Here is a 12,372-nt window from a genome sequence, read left to right as displayed (position 1 = left end):
ATCCCAAATGGGCCCAGGGCTCGGGGACATCTCCCAGCCCCATCCCACGTGGAAGCAGAGCCCTACCTCCGTGGCTGGGCACTGCCATGCTGTTGGCCAGCTGGTAGAGCCGCTGCTGCTGCTGCTCCTCGAAGGTGCCGTGCTCGTTCAGGGCTGACATCATGCGCCTGTAGTGCTCCTCCGGGGTCATCTGCGTCACCGCCTCCTCCAGCAGAGGCGTGTGCGAGTTTTCTGAGGAGCACAAAGATTTGGTTTTTTTTTTTTTGTTTTTTTTTTCCCCCCCAGAGAGAAATACAGTGGAGAATCAAGATAAGTACAGGGACAGCACAAAAATAGAGAGGAACAGGGGTAAAGGGACATTAGCACCAATTCCCACAGCTCTCTGTTGTTCCCACTGGGCCTGACGTACCCAGCTGCCACATCAGCTGTCCTTGTGCTGGAGATGTACCATCAAATGTGGTCAAGACCACCTGCAACCTACTAAATCTCCAAATTTACGTACAGGAAAGTCCACAGCACACAAAAAACCTCACCAACCTTTTTTTTTTCCTTCCCCCTGAAGCACCAAGCACTGCATTGCAACAACACAAGATCACCTGCAAGCTCTGTACCCTCAAAGGGGACAGGGAGGATGGAAGAGTTCACCGAGTTCTCAGCCCTTCATCTTCGGGGATGTGAGTTCTTTGTTCAGCTCATACCTGACCAGACAGGCACCTCTTTCCCCCACCTTTCTGAGCACTCAAAGGACAGCACAAAGTGAGAGATGTTTGAGCAATGCTGACACGCACCCAAGGGACAGTGCTGACATCCACCTGCCCAGCTCTCAGAGGGGACATCTCGGGAGCAGGTCGTTTCCCATCTGTACCTGAGGCCATCCAAATCAGCCCCTCCCTCTCCACGTTCCCGGAATGACTGCAGATCCCGGGAGGGAGGTGCTCTGGGGAAAGCCCTGCCTGCTCCGGGGGCAGGAGGGATCCCAGTCTGGCAGTCAGGGAGAGAAAACCACAGGGGTTTTGTGTTTACTGTAAGCACAGCTCACAGTAATTACTGCTCTCCGCCTTGGCTGCTCCAACACTATTTTATCTTGGATCTTTCCCACAGGCAAAGCCTTTTCATTACTCAGAGAGGAACTCCCAGGCACGCTCTGAGCAGGCAGAGGGGAAGGGCGCAGCAGGACGGGCTCCCCCCACGCCGCAGCCAGGGACCACCGTGATGCCCGGCGAGTGGCAGGGCCACCCTCCCGTGTGCCCCGGATTCCTGCTGCTCCTCCAGCCTCCTGCTGTCGCTGGCAGAGCCCCTGGGGGAGCAGGGCAGGTGATGCTGCTGCAGGGCTGGCACTCGGCACCAGCGCCGTGGCCGATGCACGGGCACTGGAAATGCTGCTGGGAGGGGCCGTGGGCCTGTGCCACAGGTGAGAGAAGGGCTCCTATCAGGAAAGGTGAGTCAGGGGCAGACAGAAACAGCCCAGGAGACAGAGTGGCTGTGAAATGAGGCCCTGCCACAGCAGCTCAGGGACTGGTGCTGCCTTTGTCTGACACCCAAGCCACGGCACAGGGGCTCAGGCTTTGGGGGGGATGCAGCTTTCACGGGCTGTAATGAAGCCACCCTCTCCCCAAAACACAGGAGGGAAACATCACCATCATCACAATAATAATAACAGTAATAAAATATAAAAATAAGTAATAATGAATAATGATAATAACAATGATAATTCTAATGATTGATTATGATAATAACAACAATAATAATAATAATAGCGTCTGAGCTGCACAGCATTTCAATACCGAAGGGTGGCATCCCTGGCTCCCAAGGCCAGTGCAAAAGGGAAATGATTGCAGCTCAGGCCAGCCCTCAGCACAGCACTGTCTGTCCCTGCAGCCTCAGCTCGGTGCCCCAGTGACACACATCTGCACCCCGGCACCGCTGGCTCCCTGGGCACATCCCGGCTTCACGGGCTGCTCCCGACCCCGCTGGGATGAGGAGCTGGGTTCCCACGCTGTCCTGGGTCCCCCACCCCAAAAACCAGACCCCAAAGGCAGGAGCTGCTCTGGAAACAACCGTGCTGTGCCTGCTCCTTCAATCCCACCCCAAACCTGCAAGACAGCCATGGAAGCAGCAGGGGAGGGAGGAGAGGACAGAATTCCCTTCCAGGCCTCCTTCCCACCAGGGAGGATTCCCTCCTCTTCCTCCTCCACCCCTGCCACCTCCCCCAGGGATGCAGAAGCTCACGGTTTCAGTTCCTCCTGATGCTCTTACCCAAAGGTCTAAGGAGCAAAGCCACAGACCTGATTTAGAAAAACACTGATTTTTTTTTTTTTCCCCCCACAGCTGTGTCATTAGAGCAAAAAAGGGAGGGGGGGAGGGGATTTAATAACACTTAATTACCATAAACTCTATCGGATCAGCCGCAGAGCAGATTTCAGGTGCAAGGAGGGGAGGGAGAATGGGGGTGGCGAGGGGAGGCTAAGAGGAAGGAGGAATCCAGGGAAAGGCTGGATTTCCATGCTTAAAACTTGGAAGATTTCACATGACTCAGCCGGCAGTAATTCCAGCTTTGCTGGAGCTTTGCTGTCTGCTTTTGTCATTACCAGGGGTAATGCGGGAGACTGATCTCGCCAAATCTCCTGCAGCCACTAGGTGTGAAATGGACTCTGGCACAGCCCCGGGGAGGCAGAACCAAGCCAGGCATCTGCTGGGCCCTCTGCAGACCCAGCACATCCCCTGTGCACCCCAGCCCAGGGGAGCCCAGCTCTCCCAGCTTCCTCCCCTCTCCCACCCTCTGCCGGGGTCCTGCCAGCACAGCCACGGGAGCTCAGGTTCTGCACAGACCCAAGGACATTTCACTGCTGCACAGCCTCTCCACAACATTTGCCAAGGCTCATCCTCCCCAGGCAACGCCAGACAGGACAGGAGCACCCAGCCTGTCCATCCCCCCCCTCCTGTCCTACAAGAAACCCGTGGCAGGCCAAGGCTCCCTTTCTTCAACCCCAGTCAGAGCTCAAGGAACCTGCAGCAAACCCATCCCACCCCAGACCCAAGGCCGGGGCTTGGTCAGCAGCTTTCAGGTCTTCTCTTGCCTGTGCCCACTCCCCCATGTTCAGCAGCCTGGTTTGGGGGGCAGTGGTGCTGTCAGCAAGAACGGGGCCAAACCTCATTTCTTCCCTCGGCCTAATTGGACAGCTGCCAAAGCCACCAGCATATGGATGTCCCCCCCAAAGGAGAGGGACAGACGGACAGAGGTTGGATCTGAATTGCTCAGCTGCAGTCCAGCTCCAGTTCTGGGCTCCTTCGTTAACCAGAGAGATTTTGTTTTGCTTTAAAAGGTGCACAATAGCACAGAAAGCAGGATGGCAGCAGGAGCAGCCTGTGAGCCCAGCCAGCCCCCAGGGGGTGAGCCCAGTGTCCTTCCCTACGTGTGTTTGCCAGCACTTCATCCAGCCTGCTTTCCAGCCTCCCCAAGGCTCCTACCAGACACGCTTTTCAGCGGCTCAAGCGGGAACCGAAACGCTCTTCCCCATTTTCCCTTTCCGCCATCCTCCAGCTGCATTTCAGTCTCCAGGCAGTGGGGAAGGAGACCTCCAGCCACGCAGGAGCGAGGGTTTCACCGGGGAATTGTGTCCCCCGTGCCCTGCCAGCACAGCCCTGGCTCCGAGGTGCTCCCATTTCCACAGGAGACCGGGAGCGTTCCGCTCTGTTTGACAGCGGCAGCGCGGCCCCGTTTCCTCCGAGACACGGCTCCCTTTTGATCTCTGGAGCGAGCTCTGCGGAGGGGGCAGGGAAGGGAAGGAGGCTGCTTCCCTCTGGAAGGGTTTCCAGCCCTACAGGTGTTTTTTCGCTCAGCTCAGGAGCGGCAGTGATTTCCTTGGCCGCCTCTGCTCCCCTCGTCCCATCAGGAGCGGCCACGGCAGCGCGAGCTGAGCCACGGGGTCACTGCTCCTCTTCCAAGGCTCTTCCAGAGCCAGCCCAGCTGTGCCTGAGCCAGAGCTGCTCCCAGGGTCAGCGTGGGATGGAGAGGGGCAGATCCTGCCTGGAGCCCGTCACCATCCCTGGGATGCAGGAGGTGAAGGAGCAGCACCTGCACGAGGCACGGGAGCACCAGGGTGCAGGGAAAGGGTCCCAGGAGATGCTGCAGCCCCGGCTCCTCCAGCAGGACAGCAAGGGGCTGATGGGATCCTGAATTCCAACCAGTCCTTGCTTCCCTTTCCATTCCCGAACTGCACTCTGGGTGCCAGCCAAGGCCCCACACTGTCCAGCACTGCCCCACAGCAGCAGCTCCCAAACCCCAGGTGAGTGAGTATCCATCAGGGGCCATCCCGTTTGGGAATGGTTTGCCACACAAGGTGGGTCCTTCTGTTCCCAGGCAGAGCTGGGAACACAGGGACCGTGTTTTCCCTGTGGCATCCACGCCACAGGAGTGCTGCTGGCTCACAGCAGGATGGGAGTGCTCAGCCTGAGGGGGGTTAGGACACAAACCTTGGGTGCAGCCCCTTTTCACACCGGGGTGGGGAGATAAAAGCCCCAAAGCACAGCAATCTCAGCCCCTCACTGTTCCAATTCCAGCATCAGCACAGCCTGGGCTAAAACTCCTGCACAGCTCTGGAGAGAACAGGGGCTCCCCAAGGATCTAACAAAAACCACTGGGAGATCAGCAAGAGGCCCAGCTCTGAATTTCCATTCTGTCTCACCTCAAAGTGGGAGTAGAAAACAAAACTTTGCTTTATTCAGGGCTTCCTGGGAACTCCTCTGTTAAAAAGTTGGGGGAACCCCTGCAACTTTGGGATCCAAGGAGCAGAATTTAGATCCTGAGTGCTTCCTGCAAAGCCAAGGACTCCTCACACCCTGCCCTCAGCCTGCAAAAAGGGTGGGAAGGCCCAAGGAAAGGAACAGAACGAGATCACTTGACCCTGATGCTCCCATGGCAAAAACATCCATCTGTGCCAGCTCAGGCACTTTTTGAGGACGAATCCAAAGGCAATCCCTTGGTCTCACATGGCTTGGTTGAAGTTCAGCCCCTTCCCAGCCAGCCCACACAGGTTCTGTTCCCTGGACTCAGCTCCCAAGCACAAACTTGGAATTACAAGGGGCACAACCTCAGCAGGAACAGCAAAATAGAAAATGTGTCCCAGGAGCCTCGCATCTGATGGAACAAATCTGTTTATGAACCTGTGGAAGCATCATCTGGAACTCACCTGCACAGCCACCAGAAACATTCCAGGGATAACAGGAATAGAGCAGATGGGGAAAAAAAATCAAGGAAAACAGATAAAGAGGAGCAGTTTAGAGGGTTCCCAGTAAAATCTGAGGCACTTCTGCTGTTCCAGAAGAGTTAACAGGCAGGAGAGGGTTACATCAGAGAGGATTTGGTATTTTCCATAGTGACACCAGCACTCAACATCCTCTCAGAGAATTCTGCCTTCACATCATCATCTGGGCACAAGGAGGGAAGGAACAGGAACATTCTGAGAGATCAGGCTGCAGGAGAGATCCCCACAACGGATCTTTATAAAGCAGAATATGAAGTGCGTGGTTTGAGAAGGCCTCAGGACAAACTGCTGCAAGAAGTGCCCTCTGAGATTCCCTGGATGGTTTATTGGGAATCCACCCCTGGAGGAGTCTCAGCTGGACTCCAAACCCAGGGAGCAGGATCCAGCTTCACACAGCTGCTCTGCTTTGGGTTTTTTAATGGCCAGAGAGTGCAGGTTTAGGCACAGGGATGGAGGTGGGTATTACTGACAGCTAATTAGTCTGATATTAACTACAAAGCCTTTAAGTAAACGGCCTGCAAAACCTCATTTACTCAACCTGGAGACAAACTCATTAACTGCAGGCTCCATTACCCATCCCACTCTGCCAGTCGTAAAGAAAGTTTAAAAATCACGTTTATAGGAAAGAACTGGAAGGCAAATCAAGAGATAAAAACCCCAAAAAACAACAACAAACCAAACCCTAAATAGAGAAACCTTCTGCAGATTCCATCTCTATAGGAACGCTGCCATAAATGCATAAGAGAAAACTCAGCAGCCCCATTCTCCCTGACAGGCTCCTTTTTTCCCTTTAAAGGAGCAGATGCCAGCACGATCAGCCTGTGTGTACCTTTTATATTAAACATGCAATCAAGACATTCTGCCTGAAAAAGTAGGAACACCCCTAAAATCCACCTCAAAGGCTGCAGCCTGCTTTTTTTTAATCATCAAGCAATTACTGTAATTAAGAGGCAATCCCCTTTCTCGCCCTGCAAGGCTCCCTCCGAGGAGATAAAGGAAAAACAGAGCCCTGGTCGCCTCCTCCTGCACCCCCAGTGCCAGACACAGCTCCCACCCCACAGCCCTCCCTCCTTAATTTCAATTAAGTTCCACTCACGGGAAAGGAGAAGAAAGGGAAGGGGGTGGGGGAGGGAGAAGCAGCACTTACCCTTTGGGGACTCACTTCGGGCTTTCTTGCTCTCTAAAGGACACTCACTGCTGCTGTTGGGAGAACATACTCTTCTCTTGCCTAAAATTTCATCTAGGAGAGAGATGAGAAAGCTGAGTGTCAGAGAAGGCTGCACTTTCCTCTGTGCAGGAGCGACCAGAGAGACTTTGGTATTTTCCTGCTCTCTCTCTCTCACACACACACACACACAGATATTACAAGCAGAGAGAGAAAAAAATGAAAGTAAGAAAAATCATCATCTTGAGAGCCTTGATCTGCTTTCCTAATCACGCAGCCCAAAAGCACATAATGACTATTCATACACTGATCAATGCAACGTTTTCAAGCCATAAATTCTGAATCCAGTTGATTTCCTTACTGAGTTTCATCATTTGCTCTGGTGCCTTTTGTCCCCCCGGTGTTTCCACTCCTTTCATGCCCTGATGCAAAGCAACTGGGGGAGAGGAAGGGGAGGAAAAAAACAACACAGGAAAAAAAAAAAAGCACAACAGATCTCTGAATCTTCCTACCACAGTATCTCTGTCTCTCTCTCTCTGTCTCTCTCTCTCTCTCTCAGTCTCTCCCCCTCCCTCCCCCCTCCTCCTTCAAAACCTCAAGGTCCTCAGCAATCTTCCCCCTCTGGATTGCACGGAAACACTCAAGCCTTTTGCATTACTGCAGCCCTCCAAACCAACACCAAATCTCTAATACACAATTACAGCGTTCCCGAGCAGATTTCGAATCAATATCCTCCCCTAATAACGCTGGGGAAACTGAAAGCATGATGGTGCATATGGGCAGGAAGGAAGAGCCTGTTTGTCACTGCAAGCATCAAATTCTCATCTATCAAGGGCTTGTTAAAGATGCAGCACCTTAAAAGAACGAAAAAAATTTTTAAAAAAATCTCCCAAATCAGCAGCGTATCTGAGTGAGAACGGATTGGATCTGCCTGTGAGCCCCAGCACAGCCAGGCTGCTGCGATCTGCCCGAAACGTGGGGGTTAAGGAAGGTTACAAACCCCCTCGGTCCTATTTATAACAACAACAACAACATTATCGCTGTTCCAGGGGACATTTCCAGCCAAGCAACTGTCCCCTGCACTCAGGATCACTCCCCATCACTTGGAATGCAGCTGAGCAGCCCAGGTTGCTGCCGTGGCAGGGATTTATCAGGGGATCAGAGCACAGGGCTGAGCAGAGCAGCCCCAGCAGGTGCCTCTGCCCAAGGAGCAATCCGGCAGCTCTGCGAAGTTCCAAGTGGCATTTCAAGGCTTTGAAGAGCCCAAGCTGCCTCCAAACTCAGCTTGCCACGACCCTGTCACCAAATCCCTCAGCAAAACTGGCACTCGGAGACGATGCAGAGGCTTGTGACCGTGCAGAACCCAAAGCCAAGGAAACACAGCAAAACAGAGGGAATTGGGAAGAGCCAGGGAAGGACAGGAGCACTGGTGACAGCGCTGGAGCTCTCTCAGCACTTCACATCCCAGGTGCCGAGTCAGCCTGTCCACACAATCGGCATTTTCTCACTCCTCCTGCCTCAGTTTACCCCTTACATAACTCGTCCACAGCCACTCTCAGCTTCCCAAGCTCGCAGGTACCTGGCCAGGGAGCACAACCAGAGCCAGCAGCTCCCTCCCCCTGGAATGCTCCATCCTTCATGCTGATTTTCCTGGAAACGTTACCCTGATACTGCAAACCCTCAGTGCTGGAGGCCAAGATCATATATCCTGCTCCTCCTCAGGACTGTTCTCAGCCAGGATTTGTGGCTTTGGAACAACACAAGTCCCATTGCTCCGCTCGCCCCTCCCAGCCCGGGCAGGAGGCAGCAGAGCCCAGCAGGGCTGGAGGCAGAGGAGTCTCCATGGAAAAGAACTGGTGACAGAAGCACGGGGTCCATGTGACAGCAGTTGGAATGCGAGCAGTGAAGATTCCTTGGTTTCACAGCTCTGCCAAGGCACCTCGTTCCCCCATCCCTGCTTCCCTCCCGCTGTTCCTCTCCCACCCCCGGGCCCATCTGCCGGCAGACGCTCGCTCCGGCTCGCGCCGGGCCCTGCTATTCCCAGCTATTCCCATGCCATTCCCACGCACGTCAGCAGCCCCATCTCCCTCCCAGCTGGCTGCACCGGGGCAGGGCAAGACCAGGATCACGCAGGAACTCTGAACTGACACCAGCCCGCTCCGACCCATGCCCCACCAGCCCCCGAGCCCCACAGGTGAGCAGCCAGGTGTGACATCTGCCCCTGGGAGAGGGGTCCAGATTCCACACAGTCCAGATTCCCTCCAGAGGGATGCCACAGTTTTCCCCAGGGTGATCCTCCCGGCATCTCAGGTTCACCTCATCCCACAGCACCAAATCCCACGTGCTGACTCTGGGTTTGGGCTGCCCCCGGCAGTTTTTCAGTGACATCGCAGAATCAAACACTTCCTCTTTTTTATTTATTTCCTCAGTTAAGGCAAAGCCCTGCAGTGTGGCAGAGATGCCTCTGGCCCCAGAAGTGTGGGGACTAAATGCACAAGAGATAGAGTAAGCAAGGAAAGGGAATAAAGATCAGCATAAAGATCATCACAGAGACGTAACAACCCACCCCAAATGTACCGAGTCGGGAGCAGAGCACAGGACTGAACTCAGATTTTCTGAGTCCCAGCCCAGGGCTTTAAGAAGTCAAAGCCCATCTTTGCTTCCTGAGCTGCAAGCAGAGAGAGGCAGGTCCCACCTGCTTTAGTAACTCAGTGAACTCCCAGCTGCCAGGGTACAACCTCAGCGAGGTGTCTGTGCTCCAGCACCCATCCTCTCCTCCTCAGTCCTGTGCACAGCTCTGCCACCCCACTGCCACCTGCCCAGCCCTTCCACAAGACCCTGCACTCCCAGTCCAGCCCTGGATCCCCACCATCCAACCCCTCTCTGCCCTGACACAAACAGCAGGACACCGAGATGGGAGCAGCCACAGTCCATCTCCCCCTGACTTTGCAGCACCAGTAGCAGCAAAACCAAATGTTTTGCAAATGAGCTGGCAGAGCAGCTCCTGGATGTCTCAGCACCCTCCCAGACACAGGTTGTGCATTTAGTGCCTTGCTGCTCATCGACCACAAAGCCCCAAGACAGATTTTGCTCAGCCCATGCACCTGCAAAAGGCAACATCCACCTGAAAGTATGGGGAGCGATGGCTGGGGTTTTGTTCTCCAAACCCCTGCTTTTGCCTCCTCTCTCCTGCCTTCTTACAGAGCATTGCAGTTGAAAGGAAGCCAAATCAGGGCAGTTTTTAATATTACAGCTGAAAATGAAAGACATTATCAGTGGAACTGTAGGGTTATGAAGCCAGGCCAGGCAGTATCACCAGGAAGGGGGGCTGGGGGAAGCCCCAGGCAAACTGATCACCCACTGCCACCAGTGCAGCACAGCCCTGAGCACAAACCCCCTCACCCAGGTCCCCACACAGGTCCCCACACCCCACATCACATCCCAGGCTCATGCTGGCCTGGCAAGGCAGCACAGGAAGCGACCCAGAGGGAGGATTTGGGGACAAAGTCGAACATTTTCCCCAAAGCTGTAGAAATCAGAGTGGACTTTTTCCTCCCCTCTTTTGTGGGAAGCCCAGCACTCACCTGCTGCACTCCTGCAGTGGGGCATGGAGACAGGGCTGGGAAGCAGCTGGAGCAGGACAGCACTTCTGTCCCCAGCACAGGGATCACCCCAGGCTTTGCAGCAGCAGGAGAAAGGATGTGGGCACGGCCCCATAAACCAGCTGGTGTGGCAGCCAGGCTGGGGGAGTTATTTTGTCTCCTGCCCTGCTCTAATCCTCAGCCTCCCTGCACTCAGCAGAGCTGCCTGGCTTAAGAGTCATCCTCACCAACACATCTAAGAACCCCAAGCCTCCTGATCAGCTTTGAGGAGAGGACTTGGGAGCCTAAGTCTGGGGAGATTAGAAAACCTATCCCTAGGCTTCCCCAAAGACAGAGGGGCTTTATCCCCACCCTCCACAGGCAATCTGCACCAAGGACACTCATGGTGAGAGCTGAGCACAGGGGTCACCTGGAGAAGGGAGATTAATGAGCTGCTCACAAGGTTTTTGCCCTCCCAGCGTTGCTGAATGGGCTACAAAGGGCCCCAGTTTCAGTTGAGGGACTGCACCAAACTCTCCTGCACTAAACTCTCCTGCACTGTGCTCCTGCTCCAGTACAATGGGAAGAGATCGAGACCTATCTCACGCTCCCCATGCACAGCACTGAGCCTGCTCTGAAAGCTTCTTGGACCACAAAGTCCCGAGTAAACAGAGAACGGAGCCAACTTCCACGGGAAACCACCCAGGCTCGGCCAGCCAACATCCAGCGAGACCAGAGCCCCTCTTCCACCTCCTTTCCCATTATTTTAAGAGAGGGAAAACATCCTTGCTCTTAACTCCAGCCCTGAGGATGACAATCCCCACTGGCCAGTCTGAGATGTCTTGGCAGCATCTTCCCCTTTTCCTTTGGCACAGACAGGCTCCCACCAGAGGAGCTGCTCCGCTCAGCCGAGCCTGGAGCTCCATCCCAGCCGCTCCTCCCGTCCCTGTGTCCAACACAGCAGGTTTGGGGACACCCTGGGGACTCCCTCTCCCAGCCACGGGCTTCTGTGAGGAGCTGCCCCAGCTTGCTGGGGCTCAGCAGGCCCAGAGCTGCTCCCAACAAAGGCTGGTGGGAGAGGGGGATCCACCAGCACCAGCCCTCACCAGCAGGAATCCACAGAACAAAGGCAGAGGGAAGCACAAGGTCATGGGAGTAACGGGCCATAATTTAACTGAGGGCAACAAGAATGGGGGAAAAGAAAATTATTGGGGAAGCTGGGGGCAGGGAAGCAGTCAGCTTCTGGGATTTGGGATCCTGGAACAATACCAGAGCAGGGCAGCTCCCAGGGCAGGGAAGGAGGGGACAGGGAATACTGCTGGGTCTCCGCATGGGGAATGCCAAAGCAGCTGCAAAATAAAGGCAGCATCCCCCTCCCAGCAGGCCAGGTAATGGTGTCTGGGACATGGCAGGAGCAGGCTCCAGCCCCAGTGACTGCCCCGGGTTATCTCGCTGCTCCTGCTGTCCCCACACCTTTATCTGTCGGCTGGTGTCACTCAGATTCCGACGGGGAGCGCTCCCGTGCAGGAGCAGCCTGACAGCACAGACAGCAGGGCAGGGTGGCACTGCTGGCTCAGGACTGTCCCCAGCACAGCCCGGGGTGTCTGTGAACCCTCCCCAAGCATCACCCTTTGAGCTCCCTGGGACAAGGGACTCCTGGCAACGAAGAAAAACAGGAAACAACGGGGAGGGAGGGATGGGACACAGGAATGGGCTCTCACTGCCAAGCAAGGAGGATGCACTATGGAATAACCAGAGTTCTCTCTTTTTTCCTCACTTTTAGAGGCCTTTGGCTCAGCCTGGCTGTGCAGTCACTGCTCTCAGCAGCAGAGGAGGGCTCCAGCAAGAGCCAGTGCCCATCACCACTCTGATCCCAGTGCATGTCACAGCAGCACCACAAAGGCTGGCTCAGTGTCACCGACCCTTCCCCGACTGCCAGTTAACCACAGCACACGGGAAGGAGGGGGCTGAGCAGGATTCCCAGCAGCTAACACACCAACCAGCCTTTCCTGGGCACGGGAAGCAGCCTGGATCCCCTTCCTCAGCTCCACAGGACCATCTGCCTCTCCTCCCACCATCCACAGTATCCTGCTGCTTCCCACCTCCTCACGCTCCATCTCCCCAGCTGGAGCAAGGCACCTGAAAGGAATGGCCAATATTTCAGATCCCAAGGAATGAAACAGAGGGAGGTGCAGGAGATGCTGGAGCCATCCTGCTGCCTGCCTGGAACGAGGCTGTTTATTAGGGAAGGTGCTCCAGCATCCCTCTGGCTCCCAGGTTCCTACAAAATTCATTTTTACAGCATGCACCAAAGCCACGGAAAGGTGGTAAATATTCATAGTATGAAAAACGCTCATGGAAA

At 54.9% G+C, this 12,372-nt stretch overlaps 1 protein-coding gene across 1 annotated transcript; it reads right to left on the bottom strand.

Annotated features, from left to right (window-relative positions):
- Positions 1 to 13: 13 nt before the first annotated feature.
- Positions 14 to 10,099, bottom strand: LOC121672374 (sterile alpha motif domain-containing protein 11-like; the record flags this gene model as incomplete). The annotated part of the gene is made up of 3 exons (XM_042044995.1): positions 10,014 to 10,099; positions 6,412 to 6,504; positions 14 to 231 (listed from the first exon to the last, which is right to left on the bottom strand). Coding segments are annotated over exons 1-3 (336 nt in total), but the record flags the coding sequence as incomplete, so codon positions are not given.
- Between the last annotated feature and the right edge of the window lie 2,273 nt (positions 10,100 to 12,372).

This window comes from Corvus kubaryi, unplaced genomic scaffold (genome assembly GCF_017639235.1).
Source record: "Corvus kubaryi isolate FWS band 111438036 unplaced genomic scaffold, C.kubaryi_AGA036_p1.0 55193, whole genome shotgun sequence".
Classification (NCBI taxonomy): domain Eukaryota; kingdom Metazoa; phylum Chordata; class Aves; order Passeriformes; family Corvidae; genus Corvus; species Corvus kubaryi.
This window is presented reverse-complemented; position numbering and strand designations above follow the sequence as displayed.